General features: G+C 44.7%; 1 protein-coding gene across 3 annotated transcripts in view; it reads left to right on the forward strand.

The window, feature by feature from the left end:
• Gcnt4 (glucosaminyl (N-acetyl) transferase 4) overlaps nt 1-15,068 on the forward strand; it is a 28,467-nt gene extending 13,399 nt beyond the window's left edge. For all 3 annotated transcript variants that reach the window (XM_048441505.3, XM_048441506.3, XM_048441507.3), the window contains exons 2-3: nt 1,435-1,551; nt 10,917-15,068. In XM_048441505.3, the coding sequence (XP_048297462.2) occupies nt 10,918-12,327 (1,410 nt within the window). In that variant the 5' untranslated portion in view covers nt 1,435-1,551; nt 10,917 and the 3' untranslated portion in view covers nt 12,328-15,068. The remainder of the gene's footprint in view (nt 1-1,434; nt 1,552-10,916) is intronic.
• The last annotated feature ends 10,379 nt before the right edge of the window (nt 15,069-25,447 follow it).

The following is a 25,447-nucleotide window of genomic DNA, read 5'->3' on the forward strand; positions in this document are numbered from 1 at the left end:
CTTCAGCGAGCTACAGAGCTTTTGAGGAATTAATTTCAGGAGAAAAAAATATAGAGTTGAGGGGCTGGAGAGACGGCTCAGTGGTTAAGAGCACTGGGAGACCTTCCAGGAGATCCAGGTTCAGTTCCCAGTACCCACGTGATGGCTCACAACGCCTGTAACTGCAGTTCTAGGAGATCTGAGACCCTCACACAGACATGCATGCAGGCAAAGCACCAATGCACATAAAATAGGAATAAACAAATAGCTTTAAAATGTTTTTTAAGTAGGTAATTGGCTCTCTATGACACCAAAATAAACATTTCCAGAGATCTCAGGGGCGAGAAACAATCACATCTGCACACATTAGGTGAGGGAAGTTCTTTCCTTTCTCACACAATAAGGTTCATCTTAAAAAATAAACAAGGGCTGGGGAGGTGGCTCAGTGGATAATAGCAGGTGCTGTATAAAAACATGAAGACCTAAGGACCTGAGTTTGACAACACTCATGTGGAAACCAAATAAGCCAGACATGACTGTGTGTGCCTGTAACCAGCACTGGGAGGCAGAGATAGTTGGATTCCAAGTGTTCAGTGACCAGTCAGTCTAGTTGAATTAGTGGGCTTCCAGCTCAGTGAGAAATCCTGCATCCAGACAGTGAAAAGGAATACCATGGAGGAAGAACCTGCCATCCTGTTCTGGTCTTTGCATGCACATGCAAGAATGCACACATGTGTGTGTGCGCGCACACACATACACACACACACACACACACGACTAATGCTTTTTTGCTTCTGGTTTCCTACTTTATAGAAAAAGGAATCCAAAATATTCTTGACCCACATTTTAAGGTTAAAACGTGAAATTTCAAACACTGCTTGATTTTCTTGGTACTTAAGCTAAATGTGATGGACAGAGGTGGAGAAAGAAAGAAAGAAACTCAAAGGGTGAAGGTTTAATGAATCCGCCCATTCCTCTTCTGCAGTCCCTTGTGGTCAGACAGGAGGGCTTGGCACACAAGCTCCCAACAATCCAACATTTCGGGTATATAGATTTGGGGAATCTGTCCTTCTTTTAAAAAAAATTGGAGGAAAAAAATATCTTGCTCCATGATAAGGGCCATGGAGTGTTGTGAACTGGAAATCTCACTGGCTTCACAGTCTCTGGCATTTTTGACTCCCGCTAGGACCTCTTGGCATTGAGGTGACCTTGCTGACTGGATCATGAACAACTGCTGTTTTTTACCTTGAGACCATATCAGAGAAACCAAGAATCAAGTCGACTCCCCAGGCTACTGTAACGACGGAATAGTGGCTGGTTTCTGTGCCTTTCTGCTGCATTACCACGACCCAGATATCCCACAACCTCCAGGGACTGCTATCAGTGCCATCAACACATCTTGGTATGAATTACTCATTTCCCATGTAACCTTACACATCTTGTGACTCTCCCTAGACTTGAAAGACTCCGGAAGAGGCACTGCAGGCAGAATAGTGCTCTAAAGAAGCCGTGTAGAGAATGACTTTCACGTCCGGCGTTTCCACTGAAGCCCCTGTTCTTGCTGCTCTGCAGGTAACGTAAACTGTTTCATAGCAAGAAAGCTGTTGGTGGTAGCTGGCCTTGGAAGCACCCCTTTGGATGACAGCCTAGTTAACCACGCTGAGATAGTGTCACTGGCCGTGATCCTTGCGACAGGGTACTGCAAAGGCCCTGTCTGTGGGTGTGTTTGTGTGTTCGCAATGCTGTAAAAGACGAGGGATGGTTTTGTTGGTTATGTGGTCCTTAGGGATGACTTTTCCAAACCGAGGCCAACACAGATCCACTGCAGAGAGTCACCTCTAAAAGAGTGGGGGCTGAGAGCAGAGACCTGAAGCCTCTGCTACATAGAACATGGCCAGCACCGCTTTATGGGGCGCTAGCACCTCTGAGGCTCTGCTGGAGGATGGGGGGCTCCAGTGCACTCCCGGATGCCTTTGGGAGAAGTTCCTCGGCAGCCAATGTTTCAAAGGAAATGGGGAACCACCTCAAAACATGAACTAGAGCTGCTATCTCCTGTCTTTCACAGTCAGGGCAGGTCTGGGTCTACATCACTGCGAAACCCCAGGGAGAATTCTGAACCTAAGTTCAAATTCCTGTCAGCAGAAACGTGTTGCTGAAGAATACAGAATGGAGAATCATTTAGGATAGCGGGGGCAGGAGTGACAATGATATGCTGCTTCACAAAGACAGAAAGGAACTAAGTATTGGCTCTGGGTTTCCCCGGGAACCCACTATTCTTACAGAGAGCCTAAAACCTGATGTTTGCAGACCAACATCTTTTTCATGCGTTGTATCATGGGGCCTTCACAATAATCGTGTAAATTAGAGAAACTGTTATCCTGCTTAATAGATTAATACTTTGGGCTTGAAAACATACCTGTGATTAATAGCTTGCTGGGTCACTAGAGGAAGCTTTAGATAGGAGAGCCCAGACTAAGAATTTGGGTCCTTGGACTTTGTCCTACTGATGAGCTGCAGTGTACCAGGATGAATGTGCTTGGTGCTGGAGCGGGGGTGGGGGGAATGATACGGACAAAGGTCCATTTGCACTTGTCTGTAATCTGTCTTGAGACAGGAACACAAGGACCTTTGTCTGTGGCAATGGCTCGGGAATAAAAATGCGTGAGTGTGGATAGGCTGGAGAGAGATTTGAAAAAGGTGATCAGAGAGAACCCCAGGAAATGATATGTTTGTTTTCCTACATACAAAGTGTGAGAACCCTAGCGGGCTAGGGTCCAGGGAAAGGTGGTCCAGATTAAGGAACAAGCACACAGGTCGGTCCTGAGGCCATGAAGAGACAGGGGTTCTAGAAGGTCTCAGAAGATGGCTGTCACCTAAAGCTCAATGAGAGAGAAAGAATAAGTTGAACTTGTAGAGAAAAGCAGGCACGGGAAAGGGATTCTGGTTTTGTACGTTAAATGGCAGCCCAGTGAAGGGTTTGGCGCACAGAGAGCAGGTGTGCTTGCAGGGTGTGTCTTTTCCACTCGTAAGGAATGGACTAGAAGAAACAAGGAAGTCATTTATATAGGAGGCTGTTTCTCATACAGCAGGCAAAGTTGATGTGGCTTAGGTTAGAGAGACTCTGTCAGAGTGGGAAAGAGAACCAAGGGCTCCTATAGTATAGAACTATTATGCCTTCCCAGTATGAAATCTCCCTACCACTCAGAGATTAATAAACAAAATATCTTCAATAGTAGCATGTGACTGGTTCTGCCTAATGCACCAAAGGGAACTAGCCCAGAACCGAAATCCCCCATCAGTTTCATGGCCCCAAGCTACACTTTGAGCAATTAAACATGTTTCACAGAGGTAGAAATTCTAAGTGTGGTTTCTTGGACAACTGGGGAGGTTTCTAATGTAAACTATTGTCACAGTTATCCCAACACAGACCAGGGCTGCTTTCTCCACACAGGGTCACCCTGCCTGCTGGGCAGGATCACACTCTTCCTGAGAAGAAGACCAGGGACGGTCCTTTAGTTAGCTTCTATTTTGTATAGTTTAGCATTTCCTGAGCACGTGTAGTAGACCCTTATGGCAGTCATTTATTAGTCCCAGTTCCGCTAGGCCACTGAGCGGCTGGAAGGGCAGGGTTGGGTTGTGGTTGTAATAATTGGGCCATGGTTGAAATTCCTGGCTCCTCTACACACTGCAACCCAAAGTATCTACTGTGACTCATTTCCTCATCTGAAAATGCAGGAAGAGTGATTGTGCCCAACCCATCAATCTGCCAGTATGTACATACAATTAACACGGACATTCTACATAGACCATTAAGAAGGGACAGGCCTGTGTCCATGGACTCTGACAGTATGAAGATATTTGTTGTCTGGTCAGGACCATCTTAGTGACTGGTCAAGCCAAGTTGCGCTAAATGCCACCATGAGGAGCCACATAAGGGACTGGGGATCCTGCCCCCCTTGATGGCCAGCATTGGCTGAACGCAAATCACTACAATCTGAATGTGTCCTCCCCAAATGCATGTTACAACTTAACTGCCAGTGTGATAGAAGGTATCTAGGAGGTTCATCATGCAATGGGTTGAGCTGTCACGGAGGAAATTAGTGAACTTCTCGGAGGTGTGAGGGAGCGGCTCACCTCTCCCGCACCTATGCCTTTCTGTTGTCTGCCTTGGGGCAATGCAGTAATAAGGGACCCTCTTGAAAGTTGGAGTGAGCCAGTCCTAGATATGATCTGCACTCTGAGCTTAGCTTCCCAACTTCCAGGACCATGACAAATAAGTTCGGTTGTTGGTAAACTCCCCAGTTTATGGTATTTTGTCATAGCAGTGGAAGCAAACCAAGCCACATGTGTAGTGGAGAAAATGTGTTCCCAGCATCCCAGCCCTGAAGTGAGGGTCCATAATGGGCAGCTACCTTTGGAGGACTGGAGTCTCCGTCACCTTGAAAGTCTTTTCAGTCTTAAGATTTTTTTCATTTAGGTTTCTTTGGGAACTGTACATTTTGTTAACTAAGCACTGATGGGAAAGACCTAGAAAAAGAAACTACAATTGCGTGATTTTGTTCTTGTTGAAAAGCACAGTATCTATCGTGGGTGAAAGAAAGGGGCAAGACAGTGCCTGCATAGTGAAGCTGCCCTTCCTAAGGGCCTGGGGAACACAGAGAACATCTTAAAATCAGGCTAGAAGGACATGGTGTCCAAAGAATGTCATGCCAAGTTATGGATCACTGCAGGCTTTGTTCCCCACTACCGGCTTCTCTGACTTCCTGAGTTGCTGGATTTTGTTTTGTTTTGTTTTGTTTTAATGAAATGAGGATGGGATCTTGCCTTTTCAGGCCGGTCTGTCTTCATGTCCCTGGGGTTTTTAGCCCACATGCGGCTCTTGTGATTTGCGTAGGTATCATACTTACCTGCTCCACACTATGGCAGGCCTTTGCCATGTTCTTTCTAGACTAGAACAAAGAGCGAGTAAACGCAGAGAGAAGCTTGTCCTCCGCGTCCTTTGCACAACTCTGAGTTACTGTGGGGGCGTTGCAGAAATGCCCTGGAGCTGAGTCATCCTCCCACCCAAGGGCCGCAGTCCAGAACGTTCTGCGGTAGGTGATGAGCGAGGTGATGAGGAGCGTGACCTCACTGAGATCAAACGCCAGGGTAACACCTTAGCTCATCCGGCCATTGCACACCAGCTTCCCTCTGTCTAGGAGGAGATTTGGGTTTTTATTTATTTTTGTTTCTTTTTTTAAGTATGCTCATTTTTATATTTCTGTCCTTGTGTGATGAATGATGACTCTACTTTGTAAGGCTTTAGAGAAAAAAAAAAACAAACAAATCCTGACATTCCCAAATTAATAATCTTCGCATGTCCTATTTTTCAAGCTGACAACAATAAAACAAAGTGTAAAGACTCAAAGGTGCGTGCGTGGAGGGAATGTTCTTTTCCTGGAGAGAGATTTCATCTAGAAAGTTTAAAAAAAAAAAAAACTCAGGAATTCTCAAACAGCCCCAACTGCATAGCAACAAGCTCTGAGCCAGGCGTCTCTGACTAAATCCTAGGGTGAGCACCCTCCTCCTCCTTTAAAGGGTTCTACCAACTGGAAACTGGCTAACATCTTCATCAGCTCACTGATGCCTGGGCCTGGGGCTTCAGGAGTCACCACCTAGGTCCCCAAAAGTTAATTCTCCAGGCAGGTTCTATCTCAGACAGGTATAGTGTCTTACGAGTGGAATCCATTTGTCTCTGCTTCAGGACAGTTATGCAAGACTTCCAGTGGGAACGTCAGTCAAGGGATAAACTATTGTGGGAAACTAGAGACTGTTTTCCCTCATATCCAGGTGACGGGGTTGTGTGTGCTGAGAATTCCTGGCTCTAAGCTCCAATATTGCACTTTCCACATCTGGTTCTTGGACAATGTGGGTTTTTGTTTTGTTTTGTTTTTGGAGATTTTCTTTTAAATTTGAAACATTAGTAAAACTGAGTTTAGAGTCAGGGAGATTTGACGTAAGGAGAAAGCCCAAGGAAGGGACATCCCTGCTTACCATGGATAAGGTCCCCTCTGTGGGAGGAGAGGTTTCTACCCCTGCTCTTGGATAGTGTTTTTATTTGTCTCATGTGCCTTGGTTTCTTTTCTTTAAAAAAGATGGATATTGGCAGTTACCATCTCATTATAATATCTGCTGAAGGGATTGTGTTACGCATCTAGTAATCCGGAACCACGTTCTGAGTAAGCCTGCATCCACAGCAATGCTATTAAATTAACAAAGAGTTTGGACTGGAGGTTGTGGGGCACTGACTTTGAAATACTGAGCTTGCATTGAAGCTTCAGGGGTAGATTGAGAAGATAGGCAAAAGCTGGAGGAGCAGTGGAACTGGCCTAGCTTACGTGGGGCTCGGGGTTCCGTCTCCAGTGCTGCAAACCCAGGTAAAAGGCAATAAGTGTGAGTCTAGGCTTCAGGAAGGTTTGCCACTCATCCTTGTGGCATTGCCTCCTCCTTCCTTGTTCAGGAATAGGACAGCCGTGTTCTTAACAGTGTCCACAAAAAATGGCCTTCCAGATTCTGCTTTTAAACGCTCAGGGACTGGTGAGATGGCTCCGTGGTTAAGAGCATATACTGCCCTTGCAGAGGACCTGAATTCAGTTCCCAGCACCCATGTCAGGTGGCTCTTAACCTCCTGTAACTCGGGTTCCAGGAGATCCAAGGCCCTCCTCGGGCCTCGGTGGGCACTTGCACATGAGCACATTTCCCCACACAGATGCACATGCGTACACATAACTACAAAATAGAAGTCAAGCTTTTAAGATAGATGCATGCAGTGAATCCTGTATAATGAGAGAACCGAAAAGGCTCCAAGATGTGTTAAGCAAGCTGGTCATGGGTAAGAAGAAGCCTTACAGGAAAACAAGGGAAGGCTTTTATTGTTACTAAATGTTTCATGAACTCTACACCCAGCTATGGGCCCCCATATGCAGCACACAGTTTAAGACCCTGGGGGCTGGAGGACTTTCTAAATCCCATCCTGAGCAAAAAACAGCTGACCTTCAGAGAGGTTAGCTAGACACGGCTAGCTGCCGAGTTCCCCAGGGTCCTCAAGTCCTCAAGCTAAACTCCATGACATCCTAAAACCTGCCCTCTCTCTCTCTCTCTCTCTCTCTCTCTCTCTCTCTCTCTCTCTCTCTCTCTCTCGTCTGGTAAGCTCCTGAGAAGCACTGTAAGAATGAAATTCTTTGTTTAGTTTTATTTTATGTGCACGGGTGTTTTCCCATATGCATATCTGTGTTCCACATGTGCAAAGTGCCCTCAGAGTCCAGAAGAGGATATTGAATCCTCTGAACATAGAGTCACAGATGGTTGTGAGCTCCCATGTGGATGTTGGGGCTCTAACCTGGGTTTTCTAGAAGAGCAGCCAGTTCTTAACCACTGAACCATCTTTTCAATCCTCAGTTCTTGGTCCCTAAAAGCTGTAACTTACTCAGTACTTTTCTCTCCAGTCATCTTATTCTTGTTCCTGATCTACTAGTCCTCTTCCTCACCTGAGGAAGGCACATCCTCTTGCTCCGATGGCTCTGGGCTCCAAAGATGGTTGGACAGCTGCTGGTGACTGTAGCCTTTGGCCCTTCATGCAAGCACTGGTGCTCAGTCACTGTGCATTCTCTGTTGCTGCCTCCTAGCTCTAGCAATGCCGGGAGAGCTGGGGAGATCACGGATTGAGGAAAGGCTTCACGTCTTTCCTGTTGGGACTTTAGTAAGGAATGATTTCCTTTGCAATCATTATAGGAGCCTTGCTGTCCTTGCTGTCATTTTTCTCCTTCCGGTTAGATTGTCATAGCTAGGAACTCATGTCTTTATGGTGGCAGACTTCACAAGACAACTTCCTTGTCTGTCCAGGTAAGAAGGGACAGTCTCTTCTTCTACTGGAAGTCATTTGTAATGTAACTGTTATATACTCCCAGCCAGCAAGCTGCTTGCCTGCCCACCAACCTAGAGAGGAAGGTGGCCAGTGTATTGTTTACAGGAGATACTGAGTACTGAGATGGGAGCAGTGAGGAGCAGTGGGGACAGCTTGGGAGCCAGCTTAGGTGAGCCCACCCTTCAGCCTCAGGCAGGGCCTCAGGGCTCCTTTACATCCTCAGTGCCTGAGGTGTCAGGGGTCTCTGGATCTGGGCAGCAAATGACAGGAGGATGGGGGGACTGTAACTTATAGGTGTTGTCCACCTTCACCCCTGTAGCTGCGAGCCACCTTTACCCCTGCAGCTGCAAGCCGTGGGACCATGCTGTCCTCCGCAGAGCCCACTGGCTAAGCACAAGCTCACTGTGTGCAGGAGCAGGAGGAGGCCAAAGCCAAGCCAAGGCTGGAGATTTTAGTCTCCTTGGACCTCCTAGCGGAGCTTTCCCTCTGCTGGTGCCCAGGATACAGGGCTGGTTTCTCAGCACGGCCAGCAGCTTGGAAAGAGGCCAGTGTCCCTGTTTAGGAACTGGCAGGAACTCATTAAAATCTGAGGGCATGCCACCTCCGTGGCCTTTTACTTTTTTTTTTTTTCTTAATTCCTCTTTTTGCAAGCTCCTTCCTTGTTCTTTGTGAATTTTATACCACATGCTTTGATCATATTCGCCTTCCTTCCCCCAATTCTTCCCAGGTTCCCCCCTTCCCTAGCCACCCAGCTTTGTGTCCTTCCTCCACACCGAAGCGCTTTTAGTTAAAGGACCATGGTTGGGATAAGAACAGTTGTATTTTGACTTGGGACAGGGTACTAATACTGGAAGGGGCCTCTTTCAAGGCGAACCCAGCCAGACAAGCTTATCTTCCTGAAAGATCTCTGGGGGGAGCAGCAGACATTCAGAGAGCCAGGACAGGCCTAGGCTGTCCCAGTGCCTCCCCTTTGTCTTTTGGAACTCACCCCTGTCCCTGACCAGAAAAGGCCAAAACCGAAAGTAAGAGCCAGTTCCAGAGGACTTTTTAGAGCACACACACCCCTCCCGCCATTGCCCAGCCCTCTGGGACTGGCCTGTTTTGAGCAGCTAGCCCTGGCTTCCTGGCAGCTCAAACTCACCAAACCCAAGAAAGGCAGGAACATAGATGCTGAGACCCTGGCAATGGGTAGACAGCTGGCCCTTATCTTTTTATGTAAATGTGAAGCTGGTTGTTAGGTTAACCACGGCATGCCAGCTCTGGGAGCCTGTATCAGTCTCTTTAAACATCTCACTTGGCCAAGGGAAAGATTAATTTATGCTAATTAAGAGCCCTGGACCTACAAAGCGCACTCGGAATCGACTCATCTCCTGTCTTGATTCATCACAGCATCTCTGCACATGTGTGCTCAGGCTTCCGGGTCTGCAACTTGGTGCCCTTGTTCTGTGCTGCAGAGTTCCATTTCCTCGAGCCGCATCCCAGCCTACGCTCTGCGGCTGCCTGGGGTCCCCTTTCTCAGCTCACTGCTGTCTCCTCCATACTCAGCCTGACCACCAGGATTTTCAATTCCACATTTGTGTTGCTGACACATTTCTCTCCAGCCCTGACCTCTCACCCAAACTTAGGTGGTGGCCGTTCTGGTCCCTGGTGGACATTTCCATGTGGAAATCCTGAAGGCACTCGGGCTCAGGGCAATCAGAAGGGGCCTGCTCTCCTCACTGTCCTGGTTTCTGTCCCCACACATGGTGAGACTGTCCACTCAGAATCTGGTGAGAGTAAGCCGCCTTCCGTTCAGCTCACGTGTGCACTCATAGATCGGGTGGTAAACACGCTTCAGATCTATCCCGCCTTCTCCACGCCTCTGCCAGGTGCAGACAGCATCTTTGCTGAATGAGGGCCCCAGCTCAGGGGTCTTGGTCCACTGTCAGGTCTTAGCTTTTGCTCTTCCAAATACACACAGTAATTGAGTCTTGGTCACTCTGGCTCAAGGCCGTTTCGGCCTACTGTTACAAAGCCATGGGGAGAAAAACTGACTCTTTCACCCGCAAGACAACACACTGTAAATCCAAGGCCGCTTTTATAACTCTACCCTGAACGAGTGTTGACCCTTTCCCAACCTGAAGGTTATGTTGCTAATTCCTATGGGGAAATGGGGACTAACAAAGAAAGAAAGAAGGTTTATGCAGTTTTTATGATCTGTACATCTTACAGTCTGTCTGGTGTGATTCCTGAAGTGGGTTTTCTGAACTTTTCCTAACTGACCTCTGGCCTCCATCGTCAACATCCAAAGGTTGGATGAAGCTCAATGATCGTTTGGGCTTCAACTGAGTCACTGCATCTCTGAGAGCCTCTTGATTCATCCTGTTCTCTCAACTGCTACCCAAACCACGGTAATCCTGCCTCAGATATGCTAAGACGAGATGCAGGCTGTAAGAGACACTGTGTAGTCAACCTCCCGTATCTGTGGGCCACTTGTCTGCAAATTCAGCAAAAACTCATTTAGAAAACCTGAAAAGGGAAATTCTAGGAAATTCCTAGAAGCAAAACTTGAATTTGCCCTGAACCCAGTGCTGGGCTGAATCCTCGTGAACAAGCGTTGTGTGGGTTCCGCATTAGGTATTGTAGGTTACCTAGAAACAGAGAAAGGCATGTAGGAAATTGTGTATAGGTTATATGCAAATAGTAAGCCATTTTATCTCAGGAACTTGGGCTTCTGCGGATCTTGCCCATCAACTGGAAGTCCTGGAGCCAGCCCTCTACGGTACCAGTGGACGACTGATTATTGTCATCTGCTCTGGTTGATAACCAGCATCTGTCTAAATGAGCTAATGTTAGTTAACACCGACTATCGCAAAGTTCCCTGACAATATAGTTCTATTTCACTGTTTCTGGATTTGTTCAGGACTTTGCTTCCTTTATCTTTGGGTTCAGCCCTCTGTGTGACATGTAGCAGGTGGTACCCAGGAAACTTTGGATAAACTGAATTTTCTCCTCATATTAGTTAGTAACAGCTGCCATCCCTTTCTCCTTGCAGAATGAAGATATTCAGATGTTGCTATAAATACACACTCCAGCAAAAGCTCTTCGTCCTCTTCTTAACGCTATGGCTGCTCTCCTTGTTAAAGCTTCTAAATGTGGGCCGGCTCCTCTTCCCTCAAAGAGACATTTACTTAGTTGAATATTCCCTAAGTACCTCCCCTTTTGTGAGGAACAGGTTCCCCCCTATCCAGGATGAAGCCAGGTATGAAGTTAACTGCTCGGGGATCTATGAGCAGGAGCCTTTGGAGATCGGCAAGAGTTTGGAAATCCGAAGACAAAACATCATCGACCTGGAGGATGGTGATGTTGTGGCGTTGACCAGCGACTGTGATGTTTATCAGACCCTCAGACGGTACCATGAGAAGCTTGTTTCGAGAGAGGAAAAGAGCTTCCCCATAGCCTACTCGCTGGTTGTCCACAAAGATGCGATTATGGTTGAGAGGCTAATTCACGCCATTTACAACAAGCACAATCTTTACTGCATCCATTATGACCTGAAGTCACCAGACGAGTTCAAAATCGCCATGAACAACTTAGCTAGGTGCTTCTCCAATATCTTCATCGCGTCCAGACTGGAGGCTGTGGAGTACGCCCACATTTCCAGGCTGCAGGCTGACTTGAATTGCCTATCAGACCTACTCAAATCTTCAGTTCGGTGGAAGTATGTCATCAACCTGTGTGGGCAAGACTTTCCCCTCAAGTCCAACTTCGAATTAGTGTCGGAGCTGAAAAAACTCCAAGGCCAGAATATGTTAGAGACGGTGAAACCTCCTATTGGCAAAATGGAAAGGTTCACGTACCATCATGAGCTCAGACCGGTGCCTTATGAATACATGAAGCTCCCAGTAAGGACAAACATCTCCAAGGAGGCTCCACCTCATAACATTGAGGTGTTTGTAGGCAGTGCCTACTTTGTTTTAAGTCAAGCATTTGTTAAATATATCTTTAACAGTTCCCTCGTTGAAGACTTTTTTGCCTGGTCTAAAGATACATACTCTCCTGATGAACACTTTTGGGCTACCTTGACCCGGATACCAGGAATACCTGGAGAAATTTCAAGATCGGCCCAGGATGTGTCTGACCTACAGAGTAAGACCCGCCTGGTCAAATGGAATTATTATGAAGGCTTCTTCTATCCCAATTGCACTGGCTCGCACCTTCGAAGTGTGTGTATCTACGGCGCTGCAGAATTACGGTGGCTTATAAAGGAAGGGCATTGGTTTGCTAATAAATTTGATTCTAAAGTGGATCCCGTCTTGGTTAAATGTCTAGCAGAAAAACTTGAAGAACAACAGAGAAAGCTGACTACTTTGTCTTCACAAAAGCTCATCACAGGTAGAAAACCCAAAGTCATACGCTATCGTAAGAGCACCATGGAGCTGGGAATGTCTAATACAAAGAGTTAAGATGGAATTGTGGACCCAAGCCGTGCCCAACACCATCGGAACTTAATGCTTTCCGAGGTTGAACCTTCTCTAGAATTCCATGCATGGACTTTGAGCCTGCAGTTGGTTGGTTTTTAAATGCTGGTTTTGCTTGTTCTCTTACTAAGTCAGAGATCTTAAATGTTTAGTGACATCATGTTTATTGAGCACCTGACAGTGCACGGGCACTTTATGGAAAGACGTGCAGGAATTAAATTCAAGTCGTAGTGAAGTGTGCCCTCGGGAAGCAGTGCTCACCCTCCTAACGTGGCAACTGTAGTGTTTTCATGTTTCCCATGTGGCAATGAGGGTGCTATTGGAGAGGACTGTGGAGTATGTGCTAATATCAGCCACTAGCCTCTGATAGGGTGTGAGTGCGAGGCCAGCTCTCTACCTGTTTCTTAGCCCAGCAACCGAGACTCATTTGAACTGTTAGACTAATAGGATTCCACTACCTCAGAGAAACGCAAAGAATTGTCTGGTCGCCTGCTTGCCAAAGTGTAACTTACCTTTCGGTGCCTCACTTTTTGATTCAGGGCGGACGGGATGCTGCTGGTGTGATATTCGTCGGGTATGATTGCCTGAGAAGGCAGAGGGTTGGGCGGTAGGTGGGTTGGGACAGGTAATGTCCGAAGAGGAGCAAAGGGCCTCTTTACTCATCTTTTGCACAATGGTGTCATGAATGACTGTCTTTTTAACTCATTTGTTCTTTAAAGCACACATACTAATGAAAATCAAACTGACTACTAGTTCAAAATGTCACCCAGCAGAACCCCAGGCCTAAGCTAGGTTGATAGGTTGTCATTGTGGGTGTGATGGCGTCTTTGCCACAATGGCACGCTCCTGATGGACTTGCTAGTTCTGTCTTACGTAACTAAGCCAGGGAGTTATGGTGATTGCTTACACATTTTTCTTTTTCAGCAAAAAGGAATCCAAATTCAATTCAAAATGATAAACACTCCAAGTTAGTATAGCGTTTTTCTCAACCCAGCACCAAAGGGGGTATTTTTTTTTATTTTACAAATACTAGCACTTAAGACAATCATTTAACGCGTACACACAGATAAGTTTCAGAGGAACTGGAGGGTGTCCTGGCAGTTAAGAGCTCTTAACTGCTGCTCTTGCAGAAGACCCAATACCAGGTGGCTCACAACTGCCTGTAACTCCAGCTCTAGAGAATACAGTGCCCTCTTCTGGCCTCCAAGGGCACCTATGCCCATCTGCATACACACACACACACACACACATAAAGATAAATTATACGTTTTTATTGAGTTTGAGTTTTGCAGAGAACTTGCCCAGGTCTGTGGGTGGGTGAGGCCTGAAGGAGCTATCCTTCCGCTCTCCCTGGTCTTCTGTGCACTGAGCACACGGATACTTGCGGCTTCCTCACAGGTTTTTGTGCAACTCCAGGGAAATGCCACATACAGCGGAGAGAAACGTTGAAATATCAGTGTGGTGTGAGGATAAGACAAGCGCAGGTCCCAGCTCCGCTGTGAGACTTACAGAGAGGCCTCTGCCGTGAGGGAACCTCTGTCACCAAATTCAGGTCTGAGAAAAAGCCCTGCCAGGGCATGGGAGTTTCTTCTACAGCCAGTAGCATTGACATGCTGGCTGACTGGTTTACACAGGGAATGAGGATGAGAGATACTTCACTAGCCATCCAGGGTCAAACTCCAAAGGTCTTGGAAGAAAACGAAACAAACAAACAAACAAAAAACAATCCCTTTTTGTCTTTATGACTTTGGTCAAACAGAATGTAAGTACAACAGAAGAGAAGCAACTACGTGGCCCCTTGTCTTTCTGAAGAGAAAGGCCCGCTTCCTGTTTATTAGAAAGTGGACGTGGTCAGACAAAGATGTGGCAATGCCTTCCTTTCTCTGGGGACATGCTTCTCTGAACCCAGAAACATTAGCTGCTCATGTTTTGGGGAGCTTGCCAAAGCACAGGCTCTTGTCTTGGGAACCCTGCAGGTTCCCTGTTCGCCTTCAGAACTGATTCTTACAAAAACCTTTAGCTATACAAGCCCGTCCCCAATCTGAGACTGTTCAACACTGCTTTGTAATTGTTCTTTGTAGAGTATTTATTGAATTTAAACTCTAATTTACTCCAAGATGAGAGTTTACAAATTATGTGTGAATATTTGAAGAATAATGAAAGCCGTCACAATATATTATGTGAACAAGCTACTGTACCATAGATGTGTGTGTGTGTACTGAAAAGCCAGAATTGCTATTTTTGTTTTACCTATCTTAAATAAAAATGTCATTGAAAGTTAAAATTTCAGGGCTGGAGAGATTAAGAGCACTGGCTGCTCCTCCAGAGGACCCAAGTTCAATTCCCAGCACCCTCGTGGCAGCTCACAACTGTCTGTAACTCTAGTTCCAGGGGATCCAACATCCTCTTCTGGCCTGGCACCAGGCACACACATGATGCATGGACATGACATACATGCAGGCAAAACACTCATGCACATAACATATTAAGGTGAAACTTAAAGATTTCTCTTGACTTCCAGAATGTGACTATATACATTCTTCTGTATTTCATAGAAAATAAAATGACAATCTGGGGAATGTAAAGTGAATGTATTGTTAAGTGAATTACAATCATTTCTGTTGATGATATTCTTTAGTTGTTTTCTTATCACTCTCTAAGCTCCTTTGACTGTGTTGTCTGTGTTTACCATCTCAGTAATAAATTTCCCATGGATGAGTTTGAAATAGCGATTTATCATTCTAAATTATGCTGCTGGTATGTGCTGGTTCTCTGGCATTGCCAAATAAAATGTGCTCCTCAATCGAGCTCCGTGGACGCTTGAACTTTCCTGTCTCTGCCCATGCTGGCCCCCACAGTTGGTCTCGCTGGCCTAGCGGGTGAAGAGCGGAGCTCTTTTCTCTCAGGTGAGAAGGATGTGCAGGGCATCACACTCGGGAGACAGACCCGGGAACTCAAATGACTTCATTTGATGAAGGCTCAAAAGAATTCTCCAGGCTTGCCTGTCAACGTTCTTCACTTCGGTTCCTCTCCTAAGATTAATTATCTTGTTTGCTTGATAACTTTCCAGAAATTCTGGAAAGAGCACTCACTTTTTAGCCTATTAATCACTGGGAAAAGGGAAATTTTATCCCTTGGAAGAGTTCTTATCATCGTGGAAAGTTCATAGAGAAGTAGGGCTGGCCATCACTGGTGTGGACCAGATTTTTTCTTTAGGCCAACAACCAGCTCCCAAATCATGACACTTCTTATTAGTTATGAATGCTCAGCCTTGTCTTATGCTTGTCCAACCCGCTATTATAAGTTAACCTGTTTCTCTTCATCTACATTTCTTTCCTTCAGTGTGTCTTACTTTCACTGCTTCCTGTCTGGCTGGCTGGTAGCTGCCTGACTTTCAGCCCCAGGCATATCCCTCAGTTTCCCCCACATTCTCTTCATTCTTCTCTTCTTCATTTGAGCCTGGGTTTCTCCCGTTTATTCCCTCTGCTCACCAGCCCCACCTATTCCTCTCCTGGCTAGCTAATCACCATTCAGCTTTTTATTAAGCCGATCAGGTGCCTAAGACAGACAAGGTAAGACAAATGCAACGCATCTGTACATAACTAAACAAATGCAACACACCTGCACATAGCTAAAGTAATATTCCGCAGCATAAATAAGTGTAACACATCTATACCTACTTAAAATAATATTCTACAACACCAGTGTCCACAGGCTTTGCTAGTGCAGTATTAGTCACACACCTAGCTTTTCTGTAAATTCAGAAAGGCTTTGTATATCCTGCACATAGATGATGAACCTTTTCAACAAGACCATTTTAGGAACCATCAACAGAAGAGAAATAAGCATTCTGTTCCGCCCAAAGGTAGGTCTAACTCTCACCAAATGCACAGTCATCAGAACTTCAGGAAACGTCGGGCATGTTTGCTGGTGTGTTACAGAATCACGAAAGCTCTAAGCTAGAGGTTGTGATGCATGTCTGTATTTCCAGCACTTGGAAGGTAGAGGCTGTCGGACTGCAAGTTTCCATGGCCAGCCTGGCCACTTCATGGTGAGACTATCTCAAATACACAAGGAAAGGTGCTATGTTTGAATTCCTATGGGAAGTTCCAAACACTTTTGTTCTCCTTGCCATTCATAGATCCGTATCCTCATTAGAAAATTAAAGTTTCCTGACACTAGTTATGAGGAGACCCTAGCACGAAGAGAATATGAAGATGATTGTAAATTTGCCCACATGACTGGAAGATATTCTTTTTTATTGTTTTTAAATGAGTTATACACTTTCCCCACTCCCCTTCCTCACCTCTCCCCTTCCACCCTCCCCCCTGCCCAATGTTCCAGTTTACTCAGGAGATCTTGTATTTTACTCCTTCCTATGTGGATCCAGGTATGCCCCTCTTAGGGTCCTCTTTGTTGTCTAGGTTCTCTAGGGTTGTGGACTGTAGGCTGGTTATTCTTTGGTTTATGTCCAAAAGCCACTTATGAGTGAGTACATTTTATATTTGTCTTTCTGAGTCTGGGTTACCTCACTCAATATGGTTTTTTTTTTTCTAGCTCCATCCATTTGCCTGCAAATTTCAAGATGTCATTATTTTTTACCACGGAGTAGTTAGTACTCTGTTGTGTAAATGTATCACATTATCCTTATCCAGTTTTTAGTTGAGGGACATCTAGACTCTTTCAAGGTTCTGACTATTACAAATAATGCTGCTATGACATAGTTGAACAAATGTGCTTGTGGTATGGTTGAGCATTCTTTGGGTATATGCCCAAGAGTGGTATTGCTAGGTCTTGAGGTAAATTGTTTCCCAATTTTCTGAGAAATTGCCATACTGATTTCTAAAGTAGCTGTACAAGTTTGCACTCCCACAAGCAATAGGGGAGTGTTCCCCATATGCCACATCTTCTTTAGCATAAGTTGTCATCAGTGTTTTGGTCATTCTAACAAGCATAAGATAGCATCTCGGAGTTGTTTTGATTCACATTTCTTTAATGGCTAAGGATGTTGAGAATTTCCTTAAGAGTCTTTTGGATGCTTTAGATTCCTCTGATGAGAGTTCTCTGTTTAGGTCTGTACCCCATTTTTTTATTGGATTATTTGTTCTTTTGATGTCTAGTTTCTTAAGTTCTTTGCATATTTTGGAGATCAGTCCTCTGTCTGATGTGGGGTTAATAAAGATCTTTCCCATTTTTTAAGCTGTCCTTTTGCCTTGTTGACCGTGTCCTTGGGCTTCACAGAAGCTTCTCAGTTTTAGGAGGTCCCATTTATTAATTGTTGCTGTCAGTGTCTCTTGGGCCAATACATTCAAGGCTACTACTCACTTTCTCTTCTATGGGGTTCATTGTGGTTGGTTTTATGTTGAGGTATTTGATCCATTTGGACTTGAGTTTTCTGCATGGCAATAAGTATGGATCTATTTGCAATCTTGTACATGTCTCTATCCAGTTATACCAGCACCGTTTGTTGAAGATGCTTTCTCTCTTCAATTTTTATAATTTTAGATTTTTGTCAAAAATCAGGTGTCCATAGGTGTGTGGATTGATATCCAGGTCTTCAATTCAATTCTATTGGTCCTCGTGTCTGTTTTATGCCAATATCAAGCTGATTTCATTACTGTAATTCTATAGTAGAGTTTGAAGTCAGGGATGGTGATGCCTCCAGAAGTTCCTTTATTGTACAGTATTGTTTTGGCTATCTTGAGTTTTTTGTTTTTCCGTGTGAAGTTGAATATTGTTCTTTTGAGGTCTGTGAAGAATTTTACCGGAATTTTGATGGTTATACATTGAATCTGTAGATTGACTTTGGTAAGACTGCCATTTTTTACTAAGCTAATCCTACCTATCCAAGAGCATGGGAGATCTTTCCATTTTCTGGTATCTTCTATTTCTTTCTTCAAAGATTTTTAAAGGTCTTGTCATACAGGTCTTTCACTTGTTTGGTTAGAGTAACTCCCAAGATGTTTTAGGTTATTTGTGTCTATTTGTAAAGGGTGATGTTTCTCTAATTTCTTTTTCAGTCTATTTGTCATCTGTATATTGAAGGGCTACTATTTTTTTTTAATTTTTAGTTAATATTGTATCCAAAGGGGTTTATCACTTGTAGGAGTTCCCTGGTGGAATTTTTGGCATCACTTATGTATACTATCATATCATCAGCAAATAGTGAAAATTTAACTTTTTCTTTTCCAATTTGTTTCCCCTTAATTTCCTTTTGTTGTCTTATTGCTTTAGCTAGGACCTCAAGAACCATATTGAATAGATATGGAGAGAGTTGACAGCCTTGCCTTATTTCTGTTTTCAGTGGGATCACTTTGAGTTTCTCTCCATTTAGTTTGATGTTGGCTGTTGGCTGTTGGCTTGCTGTATATTGCTTTTATTATGTTTAGGTATGTTCCTAGTATACCTGCTCTGTCCAAGACTTTTATCATGAAGGGGTGTTGAATTTTGTTGAAGGCTTTTTCAGCATCTAATGGGTTGATCGTGTGATTTTTTTTCCTTCAGTTTGTTTATATGGTGGATTACATTGATAGATTTTAGTATGTTGAACCATCCCTGCATCTCTAGGATGAAGCCTCCTTTGGTCATCGTGGGTGATTTTTCTGATGTGTTCTTGGATTCGGTTTGCCAGTATTTTGTTGAGTATTTTTGCATCAATGTTCATGAGTGAGATTGGTCTGTAATTCTCTTTCTTAGTTGTCTTATTATGTGGTTTGAGTATCAGGGTAACTGTAGCCTCATAAAAAGAGTTTGGCAATATTCCTTCTGTTTCTATTGTTTGGAACAATTTGAACAATATTGGTATTTCTTCTTTGAAAATATGAAAGAATTCTGCACTGAAACCATCTGATACTGGACTTTTACTGTTTGGGAGACTTTTGATGACTGTTTCTATTTCTTTAGCACTTATAGGTCTATTTAATTTGTTTAGCTGGTCTTGATTTAATTTTTGTATGTGTTATTTATCCAGAAAATTGTCCATTTCCTTTAAGTTTTTCTTTTTGTGGAGTACAGGTTTTTGAAGTATTGCCTGTTGAGTCTCTGTACTTCCTTTGTGTCTGTTGTTATGTCCCCTTTCCATTCCTGATTTTGTTAATTTGGATATTCGCTCTTTGCCTTTTGGTTAGTTTGGATAAAGGTTTGTCTATTTTGTTGATATTCTCAAAGAATTAATTCTTTGTCTCATTGATTCTTTGTATTGTTTTCTTTGTTTCTATTTTACTAATTCAACTCTCAGTTTGATTATTTCCTATCATCTAGTCCTTCTGGGTGAGTTTGCATCTTTTTGTTCTAGAGTTTTCAGGTGTTCTGTTAGTTCACTAGTGTGGGATTTTTCCAGCTTTTTATTGTAGGCATTTAGTGCTATGTACTTTGCTCTTAGCACTGCTTTCATTGTGTCTTATAGGTTTGGGTATGTTGTGTAGTCATTTTCATTGAATTTTAGGAAGTCTTTAATTTCTTTCTTATTTCTTCCTTAGCCCAGTGGCGATATAGTTGAGCATTGTTCAATTTCCATGAATTTGTGGATTTTCTGTAACTAGTGTTGCTGAATTCTAACTTTAAGCCATGGTGATCTGTTAAGATACAGGGAGAGGGTTATTCCAACTTTTTTTGTATCTATCGAGGTTTGTTTTGTTACTGAGTATGTGGTCAGTTTTAGAGAAGGTTCCATGAGGTACTGAGAAGAAGGTATATTCTTTTGTGTCTGGGTGAAATGTTCTATAAATATCTGTTAAGCCCATTTGAGTCATAATATTTGTTAGATGCTTTATTTCTCTGTTAAGTTTCTGTCTGGCAGACCTGTACAGTGGTGAGAGTGGGGTGTTGAAGTCTCCCCCTATTAGTGGTTGGGACTTGATATGTGATTTAAGCCTTAGTAATGTTTCTTTTTACAAATGTGGGTGTCCTGTTTTTTATGCTTGCATCTGTAGTTCCTGGTCATTTACCAAGATTTTACAGATTTTCCATTTTCAGATTTCCCTTGTTTTGTTTTTTTATTGCTTTTGTTTTATTTTTCAAGTCTTAAACTGTTTCTTTCACCTGTTTGATTGCTTTTCCTTGTTTTTTTTAAAAAGGGATTTATTGATTTCTTCTAATTTTTCAGTTGCCTTTTCTTCCATTTCTTTAAGAGAATTTTTCATTTCCTCCTTAGGGCCTCAATCATGTTCATAAAGTTATTTTTAAAGTCATTTTCTTGTGCTTCATCTGCTTTGGGATGTTCAGGTCTTGCTGTTGTAGAACCACTAGTTTCTGGTGGTGCTGTACTGCTCTTTATGTTGTTGAGTGTATTCTTACCCTGTTGTCTGCCCATCTCTTCCTACAATCTGTATAGGTGGAACCTGTGTTTCAGGGGCTCCCTTCCCTCCAGTTGGTGTAGTTGGCGGCTATGGTTCTGTTGACTGCTCCTTCAGGTGTAGGCAGAGGAGAGCCTTTGGTGATTGTTCCTCAAGGTGCCTTTGAGCCCAAGGCTCAGATGGACATTTCTCCTGGTGTTGGCATGGCTGAGGCTGAGGCTGCAGTAGTCAGGTAATTTCTGGAGGTCACTGCTGTCACTGCAGCCTGCTGTGTTGCTGTGCCACACTCCTCTTCCCCACAGTCTGGCTACAGGTCACAAAGGAGGAGGGGGGAGTAAATCCTTCCCTTGCCCTCGCCACCACATGGCAGTCGAGGGATGTAGGACCAGCTCTCTCACTCTCAAGACTTCAGGGCAGGTTCACTCATGTCCCCTCCAGCAGGGCCAGCACTACTGCGGTGTCTGAATGCAGCTGCTGGCCAGGGGTAGGACCAGCTCTTTCACTCTCATGACCCGGGGCCAGCTCCCACCTCTGCCGTAGGCAGTGAGGGGCCAAGGGTAAGGGAACGCAAAGCTCCCCTGCAACTCTCCCCTGCCCGTGCCTGCGCATGACTGACCAGCAGTCCCGCTAACTCTCCCACACTCACCCGCGCCATTGCCAGGAGCGTCAGCTCTACTGTGTTGCTCAGGTGAGGTACAGGGCCTGCCCTCTCCGGTGCTGCAGCCGGTAAGATTCTGGGCAAGTTCCCTTCACCAGTTCTCATGACCTCAGGGCCAGCTCTCCCACCTGCCATAGGCGGTGAGGGCTGGAGAGCAGACATCTCCCCCTCACTCATGCCATCATATGGCCGATGAGATGCACCCCTGGCAACAGGGTCATCTGCACTATGCTGCCTAGGTGAGGTACAGGGCCTGCTCTCCCTGGTGCTGCAGTTGGTGAGGAGTGTAGTTGGTTGTTTTTTTAATCTTTATTCTTTGGGGGACCACCACCCTGCTTCCAAATAAATACATAGAGGCTTATTATTACTTGTAAATGCCTGGCCTTAACTTGGTTTGTTTCTAGCAAGCTTCTCTTAACTTTAGCTATACCATCTAACTTTTGCTCTGGGCTTTTACCTTTTTCTATTTCTGTGTATCTTTCCTTCTTATTCCATGTCTTGCTATGTTGTTGAGTGGCTGGCTCCCTTGCTTCCTCCTCTCCTCCTTCTCTTGCTCCTCTTTTCTCTCTCTCTCCTCTTATTTATCCTCTCTGCCTGGCAGCCCTGCCTGTCCCTCTCATGCCTGGCTATTGGTCATTCAGATCTTTATTAGACCAATCAGGTGTTTTAGGCAGTCAAAGTAGCACAGCTTCACAGAGTCAAACAAATGCAACATAAAAGAAAGCAGCACATCTTTGCATCATGGAACAAATATTCCACAGCATAAACGAATGTAACACATCTTCAACTAATATTCCACAACAGAGGGCCTGGATCAGCTCTCTTGCCTGCCACAGGTGGTGAGGGAGGAGAAGGAGGAGGAGGGAATCTTTCCCTTGCCTATACCACCATGTGGAAGATGAGGAGCCCAAGCTCCCTCCCGGCAACAAAATCAGCTCTGCCATGATGCCCAGGGAGGTGCAGCACCTGTTCCCTCTCTCCAGTGCTGCAGCTGATGAAGGGTGGACCAGTTCTCCCTAGTGTTGCAGTCAGTGGGGGGGGGGGGGTCAGGTCCAACTCTGTGCAGCTCTGTCCTCTTGGCCTTTTGGTGGTAACAGGAGCCACAGACATCAACACAACCATGGCTGTGGCAGGTCCATGGGCACAGACACGGCCATTGGCTGCAGATCAGCCAAGATGGCACCATGGCCCTCAGTGGCAAGCAGGTTGCCCAGGTCAGCTGCTCCTTACTGCCTTCACCTTCGCATCTGCCTCTCTCCACAGGACATGAACTGTTCTCTCTCTCTCTCTCTCTCTCTCTCTCTCTCTCTCTCTCTCTCTCTCAAACCCCACCATAATATATTTGCTCACCACAGACAAGTTCATCTGCCCAGCACCTTGTGATGCCAGGCAGGCCGTGTATTCTCTTCCAGGCCCAAGGCAAAGCTTCCAGGACTGGCATGTGGGTATTTGTCTCCCACCCAGTTTTCTAATTATGCATTTCTAAGAGGCAAAGTGCAATCCTGAAAGGGGTGGATTTTTTTTAAATTGATTGCTGTTCATATATTACAAATCTCTATGTCTGGGAGCTATATTGATTTATTGATGTGTGTCAACTATAATCTCTTACCTATGAAGTAGAGTGTCAATTTGTTTATTCTGATAAATAGCAATTCTGATTCTGAAAACAACCAAGATCTTTGTCTAAAGCAGAAACCTAAATCTCATCTAAAAACCCAAAGATAATATTTTAATGTATGAGTAACACAGAGCTGTTCTAGAATAATGCTCTCAAAGGTTTAACTTTGATAATTAGCTCCATTCTAAAATGGACCTAACAATGTTGGTTTGAAAAGGACCAACCTGTGGCTTTCAAGGGCCATGTGCCCTAAGATAGCTATAAATGTAGCCCCAGATGCTTAGAAATCATCACACATCAATGGCAAAAAACTGGACATCCTGGAGGCCACTAGTCCGTTCTCCCTGACTTCCTGGTCTTAGTCTGGATAATGATATCACTGACAAGGAAGTCCTGGCCTCCCTTTTCACTTCCGGGTGGCAAATGCACCTCAGTGGAAGTCACAGGGCATGTGAGAGTACTTGGAAGGTTGTTCCCATAGTTCACCATCCCCCACCTTCCTGAATTTCTCTCTATGGCTGCAATGTTTTCAATAGCTAGAATGTTATTTAAAACCAAGAGCATGGCCATTCACTGGGTACCAGCATGTAATCCCAGAACTAAGAAGATGTAATATCAAGAGTCCAAGGCTTTCCAAGCTGTGGAACAAGTTCAAGGCTGGCCTAGGCTACGTGAGACCCCATCTCAACAACAACAAACATGCAAAAACTAAAAACCACAACCATAAAAGTTTTGTGTGAGGACAGAATGAAAAGATGACATTTGAATTATTCAAGACTTTGGCCTATTTAAACTCCAAATTCATTAAAGTTAAGCAGTTCTTTAACCAGGTAGAAATCACATGTCCTATACTATGTAATTGGGCATTGCGGGCAAATTATGTCCATTTAGATCCCAACTATCATGTCTTCATCCCAGCGATCATGTCTTCATGTTGACCCCAGCGATCATGTCTTCATGTTGATCCCAGCGATCATGTCTTCATGTTGACCCCAGCGATCATGTCTTCATGTTGACCCCAGCGATCATGTCTTCATGTTGACCCCAGCGATCATGTCTTCATGTTGACCCCAGCGATCATGTCTTCATGTTGACACCAGCGATCATGTCTTCATGTTGACCCCAGCGATCATGTCTTCATGTTGACCCCAGCGATCATGTCTTCATGTTGACCCCAGCGATCATGTCTTCATGTTGACCCCAACGATCATGTCTTCATGTTGACCCCAGCGATCATGTCTTCATGTTGACCCCAGCGATCATGTCTTCATGTTGACCCCAGCGATCATGTCTTCATGTTGACCCCAGCGATCATGTCTTCATGTTGATCCCAGCGATCATGTCTTCATGTTGATCCCAGCGATCATGTCTTCAGGTTGATCCTAGCGATCATGTCTTCATGTTGATCCCAGCGATCATGTCTTCATGTTGATCCCAGCGATCATGTCTTCATGTTGATCCCAGCGATCATGTCTTCAGGTTGATCCTAGCGATCATGTCATCATGTTCATTCCAGCGATCATGTCTTCGTGTTGATACTGGCGATATTGTCATCATGTTGTCCCCAGACCCACAGTGAATTTCCACAATCAGAAAGAGTTTTAAAAATATAACCATCTCTATCCCATAGCAGGTAATACTCAGCAGCCTGAACTGCATATTTAAGTTCTAAATACCCTCCACCCCAGCTGTGGAGGGAGGAGAAGGCTCTGGGGAAGGAGCCTGGGCCTTGCCCATGTCAGGCAGGCCCTCTAGTGCTGAGTTGTGTCTCCAAGCCCCAATTCTGAGATTTTCAAAACTAAGCCCTGTGGTACCCTGGCATATTCAACACAACAATAATCAAATTTTACAATTATTTCCACGGATTACTTCTGCTGTCAGCCATCATCAGGACACAATAAAAGCATTCGAAAGTTATGTCACTATTTGTTCTTAATAAGCTGTCCTTTGTCCACATAGAATATGACTGGGGTAAGGGTTGGGACAGAAAATCTGAAGACTTTATTCCATGTCTCTGCAAAACTGTAGACCACCCACCATATAGGACTTGGGTCAGGGTCCGGAACCGAGGGCTATCAGAGAGACTTGATTTTGACAGTCACGATTTGCAGATGAGCCACCCTGGGGGGCGGGGGGTGACAAAGAACAGGGAGAGGACATTGCAAATTGTTCAGACGAACGAGCTTCTAAGATTTGGCTATAGATTTTCCTTTGACGTTCTTTCTATGAGGGTGGAGGAAAACAAACACCAACAGGACATCTTCTAGATGTCAGCTGTGAAGAATGTCTTCACCCGGGAAGCTGTCTCTCCACTGAAACAAAGATTCACAGCCAATGTATTTGGAATCTTTTGTTGAAAATGTAGGCAGAGTGGTGATGTCTACCACAGTGCCCAACAGGAAGGCGTTTGAAACAAAGCCCCATGGCTACTGTAGGCAGTAGCAACAGCTCATATTGAACAAGAAGGTCCTGGGGCAAGGTGTGAAATTCGTGCCAAATTCCAGAGAGAAAATCTTCTTTGGGTGAAAAGAAAAA

The sequence above is a fragment of the Myodes glareolus genome, chromosome 15, assembly GCF_982192425.1.
Source record: "Myodes glareolus chromosome 15, mMyoGla1.1, whole genome shotgun sequence".
Taxonomy (NCBI): Eukaryota; Metazoa; Chordata; class Mammalia; order Rodentia; family Cricetidae; genus Myodes; species Myodes glareolus.